The sequence below is a fragment of the Drosophila biarmipes genome, chromosome 4, assembly GCF_025231255.1.
Source record: "Drosophila biarmipes strain raj3 chromosome 4, RU_DBia_V1.1, whole genome shotgun sequence".
NCBI lineage: Eukaryota > Metazoa > Arthropoda > Insecta > Diptera > Drosophilidae > Drosophila > Drosophila biarmipes.
The window spans coordinates 1,617,456-1,642,040 of record NC_066614.1 but is presented as its reverse complement, the minus strand read 5'-3'; the positions used below and the strand labels follow the sequence as shown (position 1 = coordinate 1,642,040).

The following is a 24,585-nucleotide window of genomic DNA, read 5'->3' as shown; positions in this document are numbered from 1 at the left end:
ATGTTTGCAAGGAAAGGGTTGCAGTTCCCAGAGAAGGGTGAAAAAGCTCCGAGTTCTCAATACAATTCCCTTGCCGGCCTTAGCCTCCCGTCCCTTGCACTGTGCAGGCTTGTGCCGCCAGAAGCCCACTCAGTCCTTTTTGACGATCCGGGCAACAGTCTGTCTTACGCCAGCAGTCCCTGATTCTGGGTGGTTTCCTCGGCAATATTGCGTGCAGCGGTGTTGCTGTCGACGTCCTGCGCTGCTCGGCGTTATTCTTACTTGGCGGTGGCCCTGCGATGCAGCGATGTCTTGCTTAACTGGGTCTCGGGCTCTCAGGATTTTGGTAAAAATGGACTGCACAAGTCATGCTTGGTTATTTGGACAACCGTTCGACGTAGCTAAAGCAGTCCTCGCAACAGTCGACCGAGACTCCACACAACTTAACTGCCTATTTGGCTAGATTGGTACCAAATCAGAGACTAATGCTGTCCTCTTAGCAGACTTTGACGGCTGTATCTCATTGACATTGACTTGCTTGACGTTGCTCACTCAAGTTTCTGATTCGCAAAACCTAATTATGATATTAACTTTCTCATTTACAAAACTTGATATCAGAACTTTTGGATGTTGAGAGTGATATCGTTATTAGTTTTTGACCTCGTCAAGAGGTGATTTTGTTTCAATGATAAATACAGAATTCAAAATTTTCAAAATACAATATAGTACAACTTTTTGACACGATCGACTTTTTAAGTTTACTTTTTCTTTTCAGAGTTCGATCATTACTAGTTCTTAAAATTATAGATATAAATACAGTCTTTTTAAAAAAAAATTTTGTAAGCTAGTATAATTTATGTTTGCATTTTCTAGTAGTAAATTGAAAATGTTCTTTTAAAGCCTCTTATTCAGATCGGCTGAAAGTTCCAGTAGTCGAAAAATAATATTCTTTGCAGTGTGACCGAAGATTTCAGTGCTCACCTGTTGTACATTTAGGATCAAGCCGCGAAAAATGGATGCCTCGCCATCTTCAGTGCTCACTAACTGCTAGGCTCAAATTTTCATATTTTCTGGGCTGCGAGCACAGGCGCAATCGGAATTCACTCGCTAAATCCGGTATTTTTTTTGGTATTTTCTTGCTTAGTGCAGACCCAATGACCCAACGAAAAGCGTTAGCCACGTATTTGCCTCACGCTCACTCCTATGGTTAGCTCGCTGTTTTCGTAGGTGTGAATACTAGGCATAAAACAGGAATTGGTCGCTGACCGTCTGTCTGAATAGGATATAATGCATAATCTCATGTACTACAGTTTGATTTTGCAGCCCTGTAATTCGTATTTTTTAGCCCATTTTAAGTGTTAATCATTTCTACACGAGTATTTAAAAATGTCGTATAAACATTGCCAATATATTGAGAAAAACTCTATTTAAACTATAAATTGGTTTGTGAAGTTGGCATTTTACTAACAAGAAGTAAGGAATTACACAAAGAAACAAAATAACTAGTGTACCAAAAGTGTACCATTCTAATATTATCGTAACTGTTTCAAAAACCAGTTGATGTACATACGTTATTTACAGTTTTAGAGAATATATACACACAGACCACATTATCACTGGTTTACTATTTACAAACATAGGAATTGTAAATTTAGTAAATCCATTACAGAGTGTGTATCTCATAGATACAAACACATACAAACATTTTTACGAACATATACATACATTATATGCACATACAAATGAACACATTTTTGTATCTCAGCATGCAGCTAAACTTAAATATTAAGGCTCAGAATTTAGGGAACATTAGAATTTATATTCTTCATCATTTAACAAATCAAGGCTATACAAATCGAGAACATTAATTAATTGGGGACAGTGAATCTCTCACTTTTTACTTTTTTAGAAAGGCATATGTACAAAAGGTCCGTTCTTTTACAAACCAAAACGGTTTTTTTTTATATGTGGGATTCTTTTTTAGGTTCAAGATATCGAATTAAATGATATTTCCAGCAGCAGTTTGTATTTCTGATTTATTTAACGAACTATTGATAATTTTTAAATAAAAAAGGAAATATATTTAATTATGATCAAAAGAGTTTTTATTTATAAATTATAAATTTTTGATTTAATTCTTTTTTATTTGTTTTTTACGTTTTATATCAATATTTTTACTACATATATTATGCAACTATTTTAACACAAGTCGATTTTTCTTGTAATGAATAGTACTTAGCTATAGCTAACTTGAGGGTTTTTTGGTATACAGCATGAAAAGATCAATTTCCTTTAACAGTCATCGTTTTTCGGAATCTTTTTTCCAACTTTTTCTTAAAAGCATATCAATAAAATGATTAAAGGTACAAATCATGAAAAAACTTTCTTTGATGGAGCTTGATTTCTAAAAACTTCACGTTTAGAACATTCACTGCCAAAAAAATTTAAAATTTTCACTGAATATATTCTTGCAGTTAAAACCATATTGCACTATTGTAACAGTATTTATATTTTTGATCATATCTGCCTGTCCGTTCATATGAAAGCTGAGACCTCAAAAATTATAAGAACTACAAATTTAGGATTCGGAATTTAGATTAGTGAACTGGACAGTGCAAGTTTATTTCAGCAGGGTGCCACGCCCACTCTTACGATTACAAACAACCATAACAATAAAAACCAAGAAAACTTTGGCGAGCTGAATTTTCTATACCCTTTCAGGTGGCTGTACCCTTGCATTGTATGTCAAGAGCGCATCGACTTTTAGAAAACTAAAAACTAGTTTAGGAAATACAACCCTTAGTTTGACGAAAACAAAATTTACCGGTCATTTTAGTCATTTATCCGATCGTTCGTATGACAGCTGTATGATTAAGTCACGACGCTATGCGGCGAGTCGCCGCTTGATAATCGCACACACAAGGGAAGTCGTCGGGGCGTATATACTGTAATCAAAACATTCGATTTCATAATCGACTTCCTTTTTATACCCTTGCAGAGGGTATAATAATTTCAGTCAGAGGTTTGCAACGCAGTGAAGGAGACGTTTCCGACCCCATAAAGTATATATATTCTTGTTCAGCGTCACAAGACGATCTAGCCATGTCCGTCTATCCGTTTCTACGCAAACTAGTCTCTCAGTTTTGAAGCTTTCGGACTGAAACTTTCCCAAAAGTCTTCTTTCTATTGCAGGTAGTATATAAGTCAGATAGGACAACTATATCTTATAGTTCCCATAAGAACTATCGGGGAAAAAATTTAAAAAAAATCTTTGGTGTTTTTTAACATATACCTTTTTAAGCTTGGATATAACATTTTTTATTTGGTTTTTAATTTTGAATTAAATTTTATCAAAATCGGACGACTATATCATATAGCTGGCATAGGAACGATCGGAAAATTAGTCGGAAAACATGAAATAAAAATTTTATCTTTGGTGTTTTTTAACATATAACCTTATAAGCTTGAAAATAATATTTTTTAATTAGTTCTGAATTTCGAATTAAATTTTATTAAAATCGGACGACTAATTGTTCGGAAATAATTTGAAACAAATTATAGCTTTGGGGCGTTTTGACATATTATCTTATAATATTGGGAATATACATTTTTATATTTTTAAGAATTTTGAATTATATTTTATAAAATTAGTGATTATTTTTTATAACTACAAGGGTATACAAACTTCGGCTTGCCGAAGTTAACTTCCTTTTTTGTTTTTTCTTTTTTTTGGAATTATTTTTTTTTATATTGGTTTATCAGACCCATCAAACTCTAATTCAATTTAATTTAATTTTACTGTGGAATCTCTACAATAGAAAAATGTCCAGCTCCTCAGACGGCGATGGAGTTTTTGGCGGTTCTTTGTTACAAAAAAATTCAGAAAATAAAAGATACCGGCGCGGCAAACGCCGCTGGAATGCTTCTTTGCCTTTAATCTAATTGCATGGAAACTTCTGTAGACGGTAAAAACCCCGCCTCGCCGCACCGCCCCAGTGTGCGCGCGCACCTTAAAGGACCCCTAGTTTTTTCAGCAGGCTGCCACAACTGTTTTTAGTGTTGTCACTTGCCAAAAATGATTGAAATCGGACTATACACTTAAAATTTAGAGCCTAATATATTCAATATTTTGCAAATTGCTTGCACACCACATGCAGCAAACCCGCAGTTTTCACTAATACGCCACTAACCGCTAGGGGCGCCACTAGTTAGTTTTAGCTGACTAACGGTCGGTAATAGTCTATGAAGTCGACTATAGCGTTTTCACTTGTTTTGCATTTATTTGTTTATAAGGGTTTTGTTCGCTCGAAGACACGGAGCCTGGCATGTAAGAAATGCTGCTGAATCATTTTTTTATGTCCAGCTTCGTCGAGATGGGAAATTTATTAATAGCCGTTTCTAAAAGAAACAGAAAAAAATATGAGATTTTTGTTTAGTGATACGTAAGGAATTTTTGATTCAGTCAAACGCCAATTAAAGTCCACAGATAGCTTACCCGTAAATAGCTTAAACACATCGTACAGCTTCATGATAAACAGCTATTTATGTTTTTATCATTGTGGACAGCAGTGTGCGAAGGCGACTACTATATATGCCCAATAATCTACTATTATAGTATGATACAGTGCTTCAATTAAAAGGTATCGTCAAAACTAAAAAAATTGTGAACCTTATGTATGCTTCGTTCAAAAGTTATACGAAAACAAGATTTTGGGGGACTTATCTAAATACAAATTTAAGCCTATCGGGTTTTATAGCTATAGGGCTGAAAGTTTTCTAAAGGTCTTCTTTTTTTTATTTAAAAACTATATATCTTTGGTGTTTTTATACCCTTCCAGAGGGTATTAAAATTAAATTAAAATTAATACAAACTTCTTACTAAAATCATTATACCCTCTGCAAGGGTATAAAAATATATCTTTAAGGTTTTTAATTTTTTGATAGTTCTGAATTTTGAATTTAATTTTATCCAAATCGGGAGACTATATCATATAGCTGTATTAGGAACGATCGGAAAATTGGCGGGAAAATAATGTAAAAAAAATTCTATCTTAGTTGTTTTTTGACATGGAATATCATTTTTTGTATTTTTAGGCATTTTAAATTAAAATTAATACAAATCGGACTATTCTAACATACAGATGTAAGAAACGGCCAAAAAATTAATTAAATAATATTAATAAGAATTTTTTCTTAAATTTTACTGATGTTAGCAACAGTTTTTTAAAAATGTAGCTTGGTGTTACTAACATTGATTATTTCTTATAACTGCAAGGGTATACAAACTTATGAAAGGGGCTTCAACGCTTTCTGTTAAAACTTAAAACTGGAATCATTTAAATTGTTATAAACAGTTTCATTATATGTTCGAATAGTCTCTGGACCATATACATGTCTTTTTTGCTGACTCGTGACACACTAACGAACTAAGCAAAAATAATAATAGTAAAATAATTTTCAATTTAGAGTAATATAATAACAATTTAGACTAACTAAATATTAAAATTAAAAAAAAAGAGAAACGCCTTACATTTGTTTGCTTTAAATATATAATGTCATCATGTATTTGTATAAAATTTAAATAAATGATTTTAGTGTGAATAAATACGTTAAGAAAAAGCTTTAAATTTCGTTACCGTGCCTTGTTTTCCTTCTTTGTTTTAAACTCCAATATTAAAAACTATTTTCTATTTCAGAAAATCCTTAGGAATGGGCGAGGGCCATTGTTTATCACCTATAATCATGACTGTACACAAATACATGGGCTGCATTTACATTGCAGTGATATTGTCTGCACATCTGTTTGCTGGAGTTGTAACTTCAAGTGAAAATGATGATGAATACTTAACACAAAAAGGTATTGTAAAACGTATACTTGTTTAATCTTAAAAAGTTAAAGAAATATTAGTGTTGTTGGAGATTATTTTTTTAATGATTAAGAAGGACACAGTCCCAACCCGGAATGTCTCCGTTCCCATAATTTCTACTTTTACTTTAAGATCACAAATAAAATTAACGGTTCATTAAGAAAGCACGTAAGTAACAATCTTGCGTTAATTCACGAGCTTAGTTATTTTCATGTTATTTTCAGTTCTCTCGTCCTGAGACGGGCTTTTTTTTGGATGATATGAACTTGGATAATATGTGGTTTTAACAGGACGGCAGCACAATCCACACAACAAGTGTTACAATCTATTTATTAAAACCAAGGTTGTCAAAACTGTTATTTCACGTAATGGCTTAGTCAATTGACTGCCTTGACTATGTCCTGTGGGTTGACATAAGCCCGTGAACAAGGATGAAAATTAATTTGCAACCATCGAAAATTGGGTTCAGCTTCTAGAGATTTTACAAGAGAGCCCTGGGGGCCATACGAAAGAAATCGAGTTTCATACAATAGGCATCCAAAGTAGTTGGACAGTACCATTTTATTTAAAACAATGGTAGTCTGGGAACACATTGTTCGCACGGAGAGACAGACAAGGTTAAATCGACTCGACAACCTACATACTTTTAAACTAATACATTGTACCCGTTTTAATATACGAGTAACATAAAAGTATATGAATAGAGCAGTTGACAAAATTATATGGGATGTTACATATTTTTTGGATGTGTTTATTTCTTATCGATCTTGGGAATCGTATAAATCGCATAGACATGACTTGTAGTAGGCTTCTTATTTGCATCATATTCATACTACAAGGATTTATTTAATAGTTTATTTATTTAAATAGTCAATTAAGCTAAAAAAAATAATACAATTATGAACTATCGAAGGCATCTCCCTTCAAATACCCACTACTTAGCTAATGGGAATGATAATCATCTGATAATGAGCCACAAGAAAATCAGTAAAATGTGTCAAATGTTATAGAGGTTACCTCACCACAAACACATTCGTGAGATTCGTTTTATTATGAAGTGATAAAAGGGCTGTAACTAATTTCCCCTTATTCTATACATTTTAGAGGTCATATTAGAAAAGTCGTATCATGGGTTGATTCGAGAAAACGAAACACTAGTGGAAATAACTCCATTAATAAAAGTGGATGAAGAAAAAATTTGCAACTTTCATATTCTTAAAAAGCCATATCATGAGATTCCATTTGAAGTAAGTTTTCGCTATTTCATACACTCAAAATACTCTAACAATTCACACTTTAGATTGAACTGGTTAATAACCTGGGGATTTTAAAAGCTCGCCGGACGTTAAATTGCGAGAAACGAAAGAGCTATCATTTCGAAATCGTTGCGGTATATTGCGATGGAACACCTTCAAATACAGCTAATGTTCATATTACTGTTATCGACATAAATGAATATGCACCAACATTTATAGAACCGTCTTACGTAACAGAAGTAGACGAAGGTCGTCTTTACAATGAGATCTTAAGAGTGGAAGCTACTGATAAGGACTGTACTCCACTTTTTGGCGATGTTTGCAAATATGAGATACTAAACAATGACGAACCATTCTCAATAGATAACGAGGGCTTAATCAAAAATACTGAACCACTTTCTCATAAGGCATCACATAACCACATACTATCTGTTGTTGCGTACGACTGTGCGATGAAAGAATCTGCCGCAATAATGGTTAGCATCAAAGTTCGACGAGTGTGTGAGACGAAGTTCTTAGGCATGCCAGAACGTATTGATTATACGGTATGTATATCAGAAACGTTTTAAAAAAAATTAAAAGAAATTGATTTTTGTTATCGTCGTGTTTAGTCCGGTAGCACTGAAAGCCTTCAACTTTTTCCCAACGCCCGATTGGATTTGTGTGATATTTCTTGTAAGAATGAATACCTTAGTATTCATGCATCGATAGCTCTTAAGGTAAGTGTTATTATATGCTTTACAAAATTGAGTCTTGCGAAAAATTAAATTTGTATTTGATTCTTTAGTAACATTTATCTGTATGGACAAATGTTTACGACGGTTGCAATTCTTGATAAACTTTCATTGTTAGGAGCATAATGCGATCACTTTCCTAAATACTTATACTGTTCTTAATTACTTTAAAGAAAACCGCTAAATCTTCTTTCTTTTCTGTGTGAAATTCAACTTAGTATAAAATAGGCAAGAATCAAATTAAGTACAGTCCACAGAACTCAATCTTTTTATATTTATAACCAATAACCTTGCAGAGGGCCCTTTGACTTTATTCAAGTATTTACAACTCAGTGATGGAGACATTTCCGACTCTATAAATTATATATAAACTGGTTTTTAGATTTAAAGATATTGGGATTAAATATAAAAATAAAACTTTTTGAAAAGTCTCCTTTTATTAGATGCTCGTTGCTCAGCTTAAGGGAGCGCGAGGAAGATAAGCATGCAGAGAAGTTGACAGCGTATATTCCTTTATTTGCTTATAATTTGGACATGATAGGTTAGATTTGAAAATTTCTGTTTTAAAAACGATAAATGAGGGCGATAGACTCCGCAGGGACTCCAAAAATCTTCACGCTTAATTCCAACATTCTAGCTCTTACAGTTTTTTAAACATCGGCGTTGATACGAACAGTCAGACAGGTACAGAGAAAAGAATTGACCGATGTGAGGAGTTGAATAACTCCCCACAAATCCCAGCAGCAGATGGCCGGCGCTCACCAGGTACGCGTCGAATTCGCGTAGTGGCGGCACGGCGGAGATCGAGGACGGAGAACGAGAGAGTTTGGAGATCGAGGACGGAGAACGAGAGAGTTTGGAGATCGAGGACGGAGAACGAGAGAGTTTGGAGATCGAGGACGGAGAACGTGAGAGTTTGGAGAGGAAGAGAGTTTGGAGAGAAAGAGAGTTTGTAGAGAAAGAGAGGGTTCGGAGACCAAGAGAGTTTGGAGACCAACAATGGAGACGGAGAGAGCGGAGACTTGGCGGGCGGAGCGAGAGTGCCGTGTGCAAAAAGGAGTAACGGGACGCCGCCGGACTTTGGACTTTGGAAAGAGGGTGCCACATCTCAGCAGCGGTGCGGCACACAAACATGTCGCATGCGTCCCCGGGATCAGCGGGACGGCAGCATCAGGCTGGACGACGGCGGGAAGCAGTGCGTCAAGGACAAGAGGGTCAAACAGGGACCGTGGACTTTGGACCCGATGTGGAGAGTTTTGGCGTGCCGTGTGCAAAAGGGAAATAACGGTTCCCAGAGGCCCTATATAAACCCGCAGGGCGCTGGCAGCGAGCGGTCAGTCAAGATCAGTCAGTCAAGAGCAGTCATTGAGAAGAGTCAGTCAAGTGAAGAGCATCCAGTCGAGATCAGTCAGTCAAGGTCAGTCATTCAGCGTCAGTGGAGAGCATACAGTCAAGAGCGAGCAGTCAGTCGAGAGCAAGGAGTCGTCGGAAGCAGCGCCGTGGGAGCCTACGAGGAGCAAGATCGCCACGTCGAGACGTTCGGGATTGGGATTACTAAGAATCTCCGAACTGAGACACAGGTGGCTGAGGTCTAAGGAGGCGCCACACGGCTAAGTTCTGTTCTGTCCTGCCGACGAAGTCCTGGCGGTACGCCTGGAGGGTCTACTAGACTGAGATTTGAAATCGAGAGTAGCAAGCCAGAAGGGAGAGAAGTCCCGGAGCGGCGTAACAGAACCCCTAGAGTAGCGAGCCAGAAGGGAGAGAAGTCCCGGAGCGGCGCAACGGAACCCCTAGAGTAGCGAGCCAGAAGGGAGAGAAGTCCCGGAGCGGCGCAACGGAACCCCTAGAGTAGCGAGCCAGAAGGGAAAGAAGTCCCGGAGCGGCGCAACAGAACCCTGAGAGTCACGAGCCAGAAGGGAGAGAAGTCCCGGATCGGCGTATACCCTCGAACCCAGCACAGAAGTCAAGACCTACAGCCACCTGTCAGGAGTAGTTCGCAGGACATCGCCACGAGCAAGCAGGACACCACACCGTAACGGCCACGCAAGGAGGATCGAGCCCGCAGGAACGGCCCGGACAGTACGCGGAAGGGTGAGGCTAGGGTGGAACGTTCGTTTACACGAGGTACAGAAGCGAAGTGAAAAGCGAGGCAGCTTCCTGGCGTTCTGCCTTGACTGTCCGCACGATCAGAGCGGAAGCCCGTGGGACCATCCGGGACAGAGCAAGGGACAGGCGGTCGGGTATCGAGAGGAGTGATCCTGGAGAGCTCGTCGGTCTGTTCACCCTAGTCTGAGAACGGTGACGCTTCCCTAAGCCCGCACGGCTGACCCCATAGCGAGTCTGAACCGTGGCCGAGCAGTCACCGAGCCAGCCACGTCAGGAGCAATCAGCGGTCAAGGATCTTCGAGGAGCGACAAGACAACCCACACCGTCGGAGACAGCGAGACGAGCAAGTTATAAGGCCGACTGCAGTTATACCCGCAATAAACCCACTCCGAACCCGAGAATTCTGTGCTTTTTCACTGAACTACTGGGCGGTCACGTTTATATAAATTTGGTGGGACGAACACACACAATCTACTGAGCTAGCCGCACAAATACCGTAGCGAGCAGAAACCAAACAAATCAGTTCGTTACATCTGGCGCCCAAAACGTGATTGTCCCAGCGGTGAAAGCAAAATAAACAGAATGGGAAAGAAGTGGATTTACCGCCTTAAGAAGGAGGACTTCGCCCATGTCGCACAAAGGCTTAATGTCGTCCTGGACGGCAGATTAGAGGACATGAGGAGGACGTTGTCGGAGTATTACTCCGAAACAGAGAACGACCCACAACTTGCCGACATCTGGGCGGAGCTGGAAGCCATGTATTACGACAGAACCGGCCCGAGTATCACGCTAACTAACGCTGAAGGGGATAACCTAGTAGCAAGCCTGAGCGTCGACAACATGCAAAGGGAGGCCCACAGGAGAGAGTCAAGCCAGGACAGGAAGACAACGGTGCTGACCTCTAGACACAGCCAGGAGGATTATGCAAGGGTCGCAAAACAAGTCCGCGAGTGGTCATTCAGGTTCGACGGGGCGGAGAAACCGTTCGAGTTCCTGGAACAAGTCGAATGGTCCGCCAACACCTACGGTTTACACCTAGACATGATCCCCCGAGCAATGCCGGAGTTGCTGAAAGGAAGGGCGTTGAAGTGGTTTATCGCCAACAATAAACAATGGAAAACCTGGGCCGAGTTCATTGAGAGCTTCCATCTCTATTTTCTGCCGAGAGATTTCTTTACAAGGCTGTCGGACCAGGTCAGGCAACGGAAGCAGGGTTTCAGTGAGTCATTCAAAGACTACATGATCGACATGCAAACAATGTCGAGGCCACTAAACTATTCTGCGAAAGACACCTTAAAGATCATAAAGGAAAACTGCACCCCAAGCCTAAGGATCTTCTTAAGGGCGTACAAAGTGCCGGACCTGGACACGTTGATGCTATTAGCCGATGAATACGAAGAACTGGAAAAGGAGCGGGAAGCGTTCGCCCAAGAAAACAAGTCTCAAAGGCAAAGTCGTCACCACCAAAGCAGGTCACGTGCAGAAGATAAGGACGCAGCCACAAAAGTACCCGGACTACGTAATGGAAGGAGACACTTTGTACAGAAACATTCCACACAGAGCAGGCAGTGAGGATGTCGCGACGTGGAAGATGTGCGTCCCGAAAGCTCTGCGAGAAGCGGTGCTGAAAGAGAACCACGACTCACCGGCAGCTGGCCATGTAGGAAGCAGAAGGACAATAGCACGTCTGGCATCCCGGTACTACTGGCCAGGCATGCACCGAGACGCTCGAGCCCACGTAAGAGGATGCGAGACATGTATCAGATTCAAGCCAAATCAGATGCAGGCAGCTGGGAAAATGCTAACGCAGGTGCCAGCGGAACCGTGGGCTACAGTGTGCGCAGACTTCGTCGGACCCCTGCCGCGTTCAAAACACGGCAACCAAATGCTGCTGGTGCTGATAGACAGGTTCTCCAAGTGGACTGAATTGGTGCCGCTGCGGAGCGCGACAGCCGAGTCCCTAAAGAAAGCGTTCAGGGAGCGCATCATCGCCAGGTTTGGGGTCCCTAAGGTAGTCATAACGGACAACGGAGTGCAGTTTAACAGCAAAATCTTCAAGAGTTTCCTGGCCGAGATGGGAGCCAAGCAACAGTTCACGGCTCCATATACCCCGCAAGAGAACCCGACAGAAAGAGCAAACAGGACCGTGAAAACGATGATAGCGCAGTTCACACGGCAGGATCAGAGAAACTGGGAAGAGAAATGGCCTGAGATCATGCTGGCAGTAAATACGAGTGTTTCGGAATCCACAGGATACACGCCAGCGTTTGTTACTCAAGGCAGAGAACCGAGACTGCCGAGCGCCCTATACGACAGAGAGACCTTGGGAACAGGACGACCCACTGAGACCCCAGAAGAGAAGGCAAACAAACTCGGGGAAATCTTCAAGATTGTAAGGCGGAATCTGGAGAGAGCCTCCCAGGATCAGGCTAGGCATTACAACCTGAGGAGGAGACAATGGACACCAGCGGTGGGAGACGTCGTGTGGGCCAAGGAACATCATTTGTCGAAGGCGGCCGAGGGGTTCGCAGCAAAGTTGGCCCCAAGATACGACGGACCTTACCAGGTCATGGATTTTGCGTCGCCAGTAATCTGCAAAATACGGCACGTGAACACAAAAAAGGAGAGGACCATCCACGTGAGCGAGCTGAAACAACAACAAACACAGAACACCATCGAGCAGCTACAGAGACGCTAGACAAAATGCAAGGATAAGTCCAAGGATACCCGAAGGACAGGAGAAAAAGGGTCCAAGGAGAGCTCCAAGGATACCCAAAGGACACGAAGAAAGGGGTCCAAGGATACCTCCAAGGATACCCGAAGGACACGAGGAAGAGGGTCCAAGGATACCTCCAAGGACACCCGAAGGACACGAGGAAAGGGGTCCAAGGATACCTCCAAGGATACCCGAAGGACACGAGGAAGAGGGTCCAAGGATACCTCCGAGGACACCCGAAGGACACGAGGAAAGGGGTCCAAGGATACCTCCAAGGATACCCGAAGGACACGAGGAAGAGGGTCCAAGGATACCTCCAAGGATACCCGAAGGACACGAGGAAAGGGGTCCAAGGATAGCTCCAAGGATACCCGAAGGACACGAGGAAGTGGGTCCAAGGATACCTTCAAGGATACCCGAAGGACAAACACAAACAGTAGACCGGAACGTCCGATCGCTCGATGATGACTGAAAGGAAAATGTCCAGCGATAGTCCGCCGAAGGAAGAGGGAAGACGGTACAGGTCAGAAAGCTGTACCGTAAAAACGAAGTGGAAAAGAAGGGAGGCTGTGAGAAATAGCGGTACCGAGCAAAGTGCAAGGCTTAGAACCGAGGTGTCGAGGAAGGAAAGGCCGGCGGCAGACGGTCATTTAGCGAGAACACCGCCATGAGTACCCGAGTAGCAAGGAGCGACGCGAAGAAGGCGATGTCTGCCCGCCAGCCGGCCGAGAGATCTTGCCCGGGGCAAGGGGGTCCACCACACGGCCTACCCGAACCTCGCGGCTGATCTCGAGGCGAGGGAAGCCAGATCCGGTGATCAGCTCCGACAGCGACGTCGAGCTGGTCGAGGATCCGCGGTTGGAGCAGAGGAGGTGGCGGCTTCAGAAGGCCACCAGCGACACCGACGGCCGCATCCCAACCGGCACCACCCATGTCGAGTGGGCCTGTGAGGAGCCACCTGCGGAGCAACGAACTCCCCGCAGCCACGAGGAGCAGGTGGCAGCCGCCACGCTGGAGTTTCGGCTGAGCCGGCGGAAGACGGAGGAGGCTCAACTGCGAGAGATGGAGGAGGACCCGGACTGGCAGGCCCGTTTGCGACGGGCCGAGGAGGAGGAGCAGCAGTTGTGGGAGGAACCGGAATGCCCACCTACCCCGAGGTATGTCGCCGAACCGTGGGTGCCGCCCCAGGAGGTGGCCGACGTTCGGGCTGCCTCTTCGCCAGGCTGGTTGCCGGAGGTGCCGCTTACGCCGCGGTACGAGGGGTGCCGCCCCAGGAGGTGGCCGACGTTCGGGCTGCCTCTTCGCCAGGCTGGTTGCCGGAGGTGCCGCTTACGCCGCGGTACGAGGGGTCGCCGACGCGACCACCCTCACCGAGGGGCGAGGCGCTCCCTGCCCGGTCGCCATCACCGCCGCAACCGGATACGCCACCTTCACCGGCGAGGCACGGCGGGGAATCTCCCCGGTGGAAACCCGCGCGACCACCCACGCCGAGGTTCGAACGGCCGCCGGCGGTAGGATCGCACCCGCGGCCGGACACGCCGCAATGCCAACCCGGAGACCCGGTGGGACACCACGTCCGAACGGACATCCCGGCGGCGCACGTGACCCATAGCGTGCGGTCGTTCGTTGCCGAAGGTGTGAGGTGGCGGCAACAGACGGTCGTCTGGACATGGCCGGAGGGCCCCGCGGAGAAGACGACGGTGGAGGAGCCCAGGATTTGGGAGGAGACGGGACCTCGGGTGAGCCCGATGGATCCCAGGACCCGTGGCCGGCCGGACCTATGGACCCCGCCGACACCGAGTACGCGGCCATCGACTCCAGGGACAGGGCCCACGACACCGGCAGCGACGCGAGACGAGGCGGAAGCGGCGGAGCCTCAGGAGAGGGGACCGTGGAAATGGCCGGAACCGACGGGAGGTGGAAGGCCAAGCTTCAAACGGCAACATTCGGCGCCCGTGGAGCCAGCGTCGGCGGCGCGTCCTAAGTTGGCGCGGACGATGTCGGCGCCGGAAGGCCAGCGATGGCTGGGAGTCCCAGAGCAGGAGTGGCCCGCAGGAATCGCGGAGGAACCGGCGGTACGCGAGGCTCGCAATCTGGGCGGCAGGCGCAGCGTGCGGATCAGGAGTGGCGGACGCGCGTATCGCGTGAGGCTGGGGCTCGCGGGCATGAGGGTTTTCATGGAGCAGTAAGAAAAAAAAATATATACATCGTGAAAATTAACACGCAAAGCTAATGACCGGAGAGGGCGGGAGCGCGGCTGAAAGCGTGAAGAAGGGGGCATACATGGCAGCAACCTGAAAGCGAAGGGGAAGGGTTAGGGCGGAGGCAGAGAAAAAAAAAACTCCAGCTTACTTACCCGCTGCGAAGCGAATTCAGAGTCCCCTCCGCTCCCGCTCACGAAGAAGTCCGCGTGGAGCCGGCTCAGCCAGCTGAGGGCGAATGAAGGAGGAAAGTGAAGGAAAGTCGCCGAAAGGATAGGAGAGAAATTGGAAAAGGGAAATGGAAACTCACCTTGAGAAGTCGCCAATTTTGCAGAATCACCATTCAACAGGGAAGGGGGCGCCTCGATAGGCGGTTGATTGGCACTGGACGATAGTGCGATCGATGGGCACAAGAAAATGGAAATATCGGTGATGATGAACATCGCGGCTCGCAAGTGGCAACGCCGCACCTGCGATATCGATATCGTGAGCAGGCCCTCTGGGTATCGATAGCTGATTAATATCGGTGCCCAGTGGGAACAGATGGAGGATCGGCGCGGGAGATTCGAAATTGCTATACGGAGGACGACCGGCGCTGTGGAAAGGAAATAAGATGGAAAGCGTCGAGGGAACGTCGAGGGAGCACCGAGGGAACCGGAACGAGATGCGCCCTGACTCAATGGCTAGGATATACAAGGGAACGCCGGAGAGTGGGAGCGCTGAGTTTTCTTAATCTTTCCCGAAGTAAGGGGGGAATGTGAGGAGTTGAATAACTCCCCACAAATCCCAGCAGCAGATGGCCGGCCGCTCACCAGGTACGCGGCGAATTCGCGTAGTGGCGGCGCGGCGGAGATCGAGGACGGAGAACGAGAGAGTTTGGAGATCGAGGACGGAGAACGAGAGAGTTTGGAGATCGAGGACGGAGAACGAGAGAGTTTGGAGATCGAGCACGGAGAACGTGAGAGTTTGGAGAACGTGAGAGTTTGAAGAGGAAGAGAGTTTGGAGAGAAAGAGAGTTTGTAGAGAAAGAGAGGGTTCGGAGACCAAGAGAGTTTGGAGACCAACAATGGAGACGGAGAGAGCGGAGACTTGGCGGGCGGAGCGAGAGTGCCGTGTGCAAAAAGGAGTAACGGGACGCCGCCGGACTTTGGACTTTGGAAAGAGGGTGCCACATCTCAGCAGCGGTGCGGCACACAAACATGTCGCATGCGTCCCCGGGATCAGCGGGACGGCAGCATCAGGCTGGACGGCGGCGGGAAGTAGTGCGTCAAGGACAAGAGGGTCAAACAGGGACCGTGGACTTTGGACCCGATGTGGAGAGTTTTGGCGTGCCGTGTGCAAAAGGGAAATAACGGTTCCCAGAGGCCCTATATAAACCCGCAGGGCGCTGGCAGCGAGCGGTCAGTCAAGATCAGTCAGTCAAGAGCAGTCATTGAGAAGAGTCAGTCAAGTGAAGAGCATCCAGTCGAGATCAGTCAGTCAAGGTCAGTCATTCAGCGTCAGTGGAGAGCATGACTGTAGAGCGAGCAGTCAGTCGAGAGCAAGGAGTCGTCGGAAGCAGCGCCGTGGGAGCCTACGAGGAGCAAGATCGCCACGTCGAGACGTTCGGGATTGGGATTACTAAGAATCTCCGAACTGAGACACAGGTGGCTGAGGTCTAAGGAGGCGCCACACGGCTAAGTTCTGTTCTGTCCTGCCGACGAAGTCCTGGCGGTACGCCTGGAGGGTCTACTAGACTGAGATTTGAAATCGAGAGTAGCAAGCCAGAAGGGAGAGAAGTCCCGGAGCGGCGTAACAGAACCCCTAGAGTAGCGAGCCAGAAGGGAGAGAAGTCCCGGAGCGGCGCAACGGAACCCCTAGAGTAGCGAGCCAGAAGGGAGAGAAGTCCCGGAGCGGCGCAACGGAACCCCTAGAGTAGCGAGCCAGAAGGGAAAGAAGTCCCGGAGCGGCGCAACAGAACCCTGAGAGTCACGAGCCAGAAGGGAGAGAAGTCCCGGATCGGCGTATACCCTCGAACCCAGCACAGAAGTCAAGACCTACAGCCACCTGTCAGGAGTAGTTCGCAGGACATCGCCACGAGCAAGCAGGACACCACACCGTAACGGCCACGCAAGGAGGATCGAGCCCGCAGGAACGGCCCGGACAGTACGCGGAAGGGTGAGGCTAGGGTGGAACGTTCGTTTACACGAGGTACAGAAGCGAAGTGAAAAGCGAGGCAGCTTCCTGGCGTTCTGCCTTGACTGTCCGCACGATCTGAGCGGAAGCCCGTGGGACCATCCGGGACAGAGCAAGGGACAGGCGGTCGGGTATCGAGAGGAGTGATCCTGGAGAGCTCGTCGGTCTGTTCACCCTAGTCTGAGAACGGTGACGCTTCCCTAAGCCCGCACGGCTGACCCCATAGCGAGTCTGAACCGTGGCCGAGCAGTCACCGAGCCAGCCACGTCAGGAGCAATCAGCGGTCAAGGATCTTCGAGGAGCGACAAGACAACCCACACCGTCGGAGACAGCGAGACGAGCAAGTTATAAGGCCGACTGCAGTTATACCCGCAATAAACCCACTCCGAACCCGAGAATTCTGTGCTTTTTCACTGAACTACTGGGCGGTCACGTTTATATAAATTTGGTGGGACGAACACACACAATCTACTGAGCTAGCCGCACAAATACCGTAGCGAGCAGAAACCAAACAAATCAGTTCGTTACACCGACTTGGCTAGGGATCCTGATTAAGAATATTTATACCCTATGGGTTTAAAAACGCTCCACACTTTCCGATTAATCTAATATACCCTTCTATTTTATGTTATCAATTTCAGTGTTAGTCCTTAAGGTAGTATACCCAAATGACATGAATAGAACAACTTGTTTACACATAAGTTTTAAATTGCCGCTAGACGGCGTGCTCGCAAAAGACCATCTTCCTTAGCTCAGTAACGGTATCTGTGTTTCAAGCCCACGAATATTGCGTCCTCTTTAACAATCCTATACCTATGTCTTTCTGTCCGCACGTATGAACGCTTTAACGACCACAACCCGCGAAAATCAACCTTTCGATTGACCTAAAAATATTTGCCACGCCCACTCTAACGGCTAAAACGCTTAAAACTGTCTGCCGCCCATATAACATATACCAAAATAGCCGGTAGATGGCACTTTAGAATATTTCTTTGCTGCTTATATATCTCCATTTTTATTTTTCTCCCTCAAGCTGAGTAACATGTATCTGATAGTCGAGGCACTTGTTTTAATTTACTTTGTGTAAGCTGTAGCATCAGTGTAAAGATAATTAAATGCCGTTTGAGTGATACAATACTATACAATACTTTATGAAAAAAATTTCCTTTTTAAACTTTTTTCCTCGTCTTGAAAACTTACATTTTTCTGTGCAAATAGTTTCAGTATTGCATTTACCGTTTTGATTTATATGCAAGCAAAAAATTATACTTTATTTTCAGACAAAACACATCTCATTTGGATGCGATCGGGACCTATCAAATTGTACTTCGAGCCAAAAAGTGAAAGACCTTTTGCCGCATGGTGCAGAATGGACCAAAGAATTGAGCTACGACGAAGGCGTAGAACCTATATTTCACTTTGACGGGTCTACTGGAGTAGTGGTTCCTGACACTGTTATCAATCATTACGATTTCTCATCGCGTCCTTTTAGCATTCTCACCATGTTTAGACATAATAGTCAAGGTGTGGCTAATAAACATGTTAAGGAACATATTGTCTGCAGTGCTGATGACCACAAAATGAATCGCCATCATATGGCATTGTTTGTTCGCAACTGTCGTCTTATACTTTTATTAAGAAAAAACTTTAACGAGGGTGATCTTAATATCTTTAGCCCTGCTGAATGGCGTTGGAAAATACCTGAGGTTTGCGATAATGAATGGCATCACTATGTTCTTAATGTTGAAGATCCGTCCAAAGTTGATTTATTTATCGATGGCGTACGTTTTGAAAATTCTATTGAGGATCGACATAGCAATCCGGAGGTAATTGATGATTGGCCTTTACACGCTGCCCATGGAGTAAATACATCTTTAGCTATCGGTGCCTGTTACCAAAGTTTGGAAAATAGATTGAAACATGGCTTTAGTGGAGATATTTCTGAGGTTAAAGTCGCTCTCAATGGTGTATTGACAATTGAAGACATTAAATGTGGAACCACATGTTCTGAGCACTTATTATCCCCCAAGCAATCGACAAAAAATACAAAATCGAGCAATGCAAGCGCTCAGATTCAAGCAAACTCTCAAATGAACGAAATATATATTGAAGCCAAGACTAAACACGATATCGAACAATTGATGCGTAAAATACAGTATATAAATATTAAACAAAACCCTACAGTTGGACGCCGTAACATAGAAGTGCGTACAGCTCTGACATGTAGAAATGAAAGTTCCATTCGCTTGCCGCCAATTGAGACTTACATTATGGTTAACGAACCGATAGCTCCAATTGGCATCGATATTGATGTCGGATCGGCGTCGGTAAATGAAAATATGAATGCCTCTTTGGCAGACAGCATTAAAAAATTCAAATCAATCTTACAGCTCGAGACGTCTGGACAAGATATTCAAACAGATTCCATACAAATAACAATATCTGGTAAGTTTATCGCTATTTACGGAACACTTTAAAATGGAGTTCAGCTCATAAAGCTCTCAAAATCGGAATTTTATAATTTTGAGTAATAACTGAAAGACAAATCGCCCATTGAAAATCAAAAGTTTTATTTCAGCAGGATGCCATGCCCACTCTAACGCCCACAATTTGCGAAAATCTGTAACGCCTACAGCTTTTATGCTAGAAAAAAATTTTACCTGACATTTAATTAGCTTATTATAGTTTTCCCATTAGTCCAATTTTAAAGCGGCCATCTAAACGTTTTAACTTAACTTTTATAGCGTTACGGGTAACGGGTGTTTAATAATCCACACACTGGGCTATAGCGTTTTCTCTTGTTAGGTTTTCAAAATCAAATTATTTTAAATCCTTTTCTTGGAGACCGCTTTTCTGATCGTGATTATTGCATCAAAAACAAGAAAGGAAGTTAACTTCGGCAAGCCGAAGTTTGTATACCCTTGCAGTCATATAATAATCAACTTTAGTGAATAATTTTTTCATATTATTTTCCTACTAATTTCCCGATTGTTCCTATGACCGCTATATGATATAGTCGTCCGATTTCGATAAAATTTATTTCGAAATTCAGAACTAATTAAAAAATGTTATTTCCAAGCTAAGAAGGTTATATTTTAAAAAGCACCAAAGCTATAATTTGTTATATATTATTTTCCTACCAATTTTCCGATCGTTCCTATGACAGCTATATGATGTAGTCTTCCGATTTTAATCAAATTTAATTCGAAATTCAGAACTAATTAAAAAAATGTTATTTCCAAGTATAGAAGGTTATATATTTTTAAAAAGACCGAACATATAATTTTTTCATATTATTTTACCACTAATTTTTTCAGCTATATTATATAGTCGTCCAATTTTGATAAAATCTAATTCGAAATTCAGAACTAAATATAAAATGTTATTTCCCAGCTTAGAAGATTATATGATAAAAAACACCGAAGATACAATTTTTTTTAATTTTTTCCCCTATAGTTCCTATGGGAGCTATATGATATAGTTGTCCTATCCGGCTGGTTCCGACTTATATACAACCTGCAATAGAAAGAAGACATTTGGGAAAGTTTCAGCCCGATAGCTTCAAAACTGAGAGACTAATTTGCGTAGAAACGGACAGACAGACGGACAGGCGGACGGACAGACGGACATGGCTAGATCGACTCGTCTAGTCACGCTGATCAATAATATATACTTTATGGGGTCGGAAACGTTTCCTTCACTGCGTTGCAAACTTCTGACTGAAATTATTATACCCTCTGCAAGGGTATAAAAATGTATTTAGTTTTTCTAAAAAAATGTGTATGTTGGACCTGTTGAGTGTACCTATAAGGAAGGACACCCGTTTTGAATACAGAGATGATTAAGTCGTCGGAGGTCGCTTTCGGCAAAACACATTTTTTACAACTTTAGAACAAAATGTGTATCCACATATTTCATGGTGGTTATAGGTTCGAAACCAAGCGGAAAACCCTGATACAGGCCAAAAATAAAAATTGCTTAACTTTACATATAAAATGTTTTTATTTAAAGTTGACATACTTCTAGCGTGATTTTGACTTGATCATAGGCAAATAACCTTTCTTTTTTTCTTTGAGCTCATATGGTCATATAATTCCATATATTTGAATTATTTTCTCTTAAATAAAAAAAATATCTATAATTTTATTAATTCAAATATTTCCATATGTCATTTTTCCAGGAACGTCAAACAAATTAGTATCATATCAGGAAATTAAATTAGGAGTACACATATTAGATAAAATATACATTGACTCGCTATCTAAAAAAAGTGAAAAAATTGAAGGCAAAAATTATCTCGACTCCTGCAGCGTTGTTGTATTTCCCTCTTTAAACCCAGATCATGAAGACATTCAAATAGATGGTGATGACTCATTATCATCCAGCATGGATATAAAGACAAATATAAATAAGGATGGAGTCGAAATGATAGGAAAGGATACAAGTCACAATTATATGAATGTGCTACGATCCCTTGTCTACAGTAATAAGAAACCTGCTTATTATCTAAATCGAGTATTTAAGCTTTCTTGTGCTCAGCTAAGCTCTCAGTACAAAAGCGCTGAGTATACACTCACACTCACTGTACTGCATCCTAAACAGACATTGTTTAAGTCTACCAATCTTCCACCTTCGTCCTCTTTATCCAACCTAAATGTTATTGGCAATACCAACACTGAAACAACTTATCATCTACATACTGGTGCAATAAGTGACAATGACAATCAGGCAACTGGTGGGTTTTAATATGTACATGGTATGAAAAAATAAAATATATATTTACCATTAATTTTTTATGCGATTTAGATTCAAAGGTGTATTCATATTCCCAATTGCACACAAATGAAGTGCAAGAACCGAAATCACACGTTCATTCTTTCGTACACAAAGGTAAATTGTAATAATAATAGAATATAAACAAATATAATAATGGTCAACTAAACGTTTTTTTAATGTATTCAAATTTTTTCAGCTGAAGGCTCACACCTTACAATGCTTATAATTCTTGTAAGTGTTTTTTTAGCCGTTTTGCTTTGTGGGGTTTTGATTGCACGTTTAAAGAATAACCAAAAATATACTGATCGCCACCAACCATGTCCAAAAGTAAGTATAACAAGAAAGGTATAAGTATACAAGTATAACTTCGGTAAGCCGAACTTTATATACCCTTGCTGTTGTAAAAATAATCAAAAATTCTTAAAAATATAAAAATTTATGTTCCCAATATTATAAGATAATATGTTAAAAAGCCGCAAAGCTATAATTTGTTTCATATTATTTCCCATCAATTATCCGATCGTTCCTATGACAGCTATATGATATAAACGTCCGATTTTAATAAAATTTAATTCGAAATTCAGAATTAATTTAAAAATGTTATATCCAAGCATAGAAAGAAATATGTTAAAAAACCAAAAGATATATTTTTTTTCCCGATAGTTCCTATGGGAGCTATAAGATATAGTTCTCCGATCCGGCTGGTTCCGGCTTATATACTACCTGCAATAGAAAGAAGACTTTTGGGAAAGTTTTAGCCCGATAGCTTTAGAATTGAAAGACTAGTTTGCGTAGAAACGGACAGACAGACGGACATGGCTAGATCGACTCGTCTTGTGACGCTGATCAAGACTATAGGTACTATATGGGGTCGAAAACGTCTCCTTCACTGCGTTGCAAACTTTTGACTGAAATATACCCTCTGCAAGGGTATAAAAAAATGAGATTAAAGTTAGTTTGTCTAAAAAAATTCTAGAACTCAATTTAAAATTTAAGCAAATTATAATTTAAAATTAGAAGAAAAAAATATGTAATTTAACTAGAGCTTAAACATAAAGGTATATGAAAATTAATTACCTTAGGCCAAAAAACAACACATATTATTGACTTTTAGATTTTAAGCTTAAGTCAAGCAAGTTCGTTGCAGATTGAGCGTTGTCCAAACCACAAAACTTTTTTCAACCAATACATTTACACCCGTTAGCGTATATTAGATTTGTCGGAATGTATTTAACAAGCAGAAGAAAGCGTTTTTGACCCCATAAAGAGTATTGGTATAATCTTGATCAGGATCAATAGCCGAGTCAATCTAGCCATGCCCGTCTTTCCGTCCGTACGTCTGTCCGTCTATTTGTCTGACAGTATGAACGCTCAGAACTTGGAAACTATAAGAGCTAGAGGAATCGGATTTCACACGCAGGTTCTGGGCTTCCTGCGCAGCGCAAGTTTGATTCAGCAGGCTAACGTCCAGACTAACGTTTCAAGCCAGATACATTTTTTTCTAATTGTATTAGTCCTAAAAATACCTATATATAATACATTGACTTAAAAAGATGAAGTAATGGGTATCTGATAGTCGAGTGCTCGACTATAGCGTTTTCCCTTGATTTAATTGATCCCAACTGACACAATTGACGATCAATATATTTTCATTTTAAATTTTTAGATTGTTGATGATGGCTTAGTTTGGGATGATTCAGCTTTGACTATAACTATAAATCCAATGCAAACAGATGCTTTGTCAGAGGATAGTTCCGAGTCAGAAAACTCGGACTCTGAAGACGAAGATGGTAAAGTATTTACTAATATATTTTTTTTAATGGCTTGATACAGACTATTTTATTTAGCTTTAAAGGACGGGTTTGCACACATCAATCAACTTGAATGGGATAACACCAATATATTTCAACAATGAATTACGTAATGCCATGAATTTTTTCTCAAAACTGGAACTAAAATATGTAAATGTGCTTTTAAAATATAAACTACTAAACCAAGAATTATCCAACAGTTAAATCAGTTCAAATGACAGTCCGCATATATGCATGCACACATTATTGTAAAGACGCGATATGATTTTGCGAAAAATGTTTATGTTGCATTTTTATTATTGTAAAAACTAAGTCAGTGGACGTGCGCAATATAGTTTGCAGGAACACGTAAAATTAGCGCGAACACAAGTTATAGCTAAGGTATAGTACAATTATAAACCATAATAACCATAATAAAAGCATATAGACATACAAATTTATACAAATAGGACCTACCCTAATTTATTATTTGTCAACCTTCACTTAAGAATGTAACATGCACATTGTCTAACAAACTTCAACAGCATTCTGTCGCTAATGCATAGAAGGAGGTTTCTCCGTCCCCATATTTTAAGCTTACAAATTAATTAAAGGATTTGAAATAGCCAAATCATTTGAGTTATTTAATAAAGCAGAAGTTGTTGTTGATTTATTATTTTATAAAATTAAAACTTAGATTAAGAGACATATCGAAATATGTAAACATTTAATTTTTAAATCGACCGTATAAGCTCTAAATTTGTAAACTTGAAAGTGTGCTATTAAAAACATTCTCTTTATTTGTTAATTTAAGTTTACTTTTATTATCCTGAATACGATTTAAGGGAGACGGTTGCGGGCGTACCTAAAAGTTTGAAACAGAAATAGATACTTTGGATTCAGATTTGGAAAATTTGAATCACTGAAAAGCATTTAGGAAATTGATATATACAGCTAAGTATTTCATTATGTTTACCCTTAAATT

General features: G+C 42.2%; 1 protein-coding gene across 2 annotated transcripts; it reads left to right on the top strand.

Annotated features, from left to right (window-relative positions):
• Positions 1–1,302: 1,302 nt before the first annotated feature.
• LOC108036002 (calsyntenin-1) lies at positions 1,303–24,408 on the top strand. 2 transcript variants are annotated; one of them, XM_017111896.3, is made up of 12 exons: positions 1,303–1,452; positions 5,676–5,836; positions 6,951–7,093; positions 7,147–7,647; positions 7,714–7,821; positions 18,315–19,361; positions 19,425–19,479; positions 21,215–21,769; positions 21,841–21,924; positions 22,007–22,137; positions 23,477–23,600; positions 23,658–24,408. In XM_017111896.3, exons 2-12 carry the CDS (start codon positions 5,689–5,691, stop codon positions 23,723–23,725), a joined length of 2,964 nt encoding a protein of 987 aa, XP_016967385.2. In that variant the 5' UTR covers positions 1,303–1,452; positions 5,676–5,688; the 3' UTR covers positions 23,726–24,408. The 2 variants fall into 2 exon arrangements, with proteins under 2 accessions (XP_016967385.2, XP_016967384.2); XM_017111895.3 differs by having other exon boundaries at positions 18,315–19,479.
• The last annotated feature ends 177 nt before the right edge of the window (positions 24,409–24,585 follow it).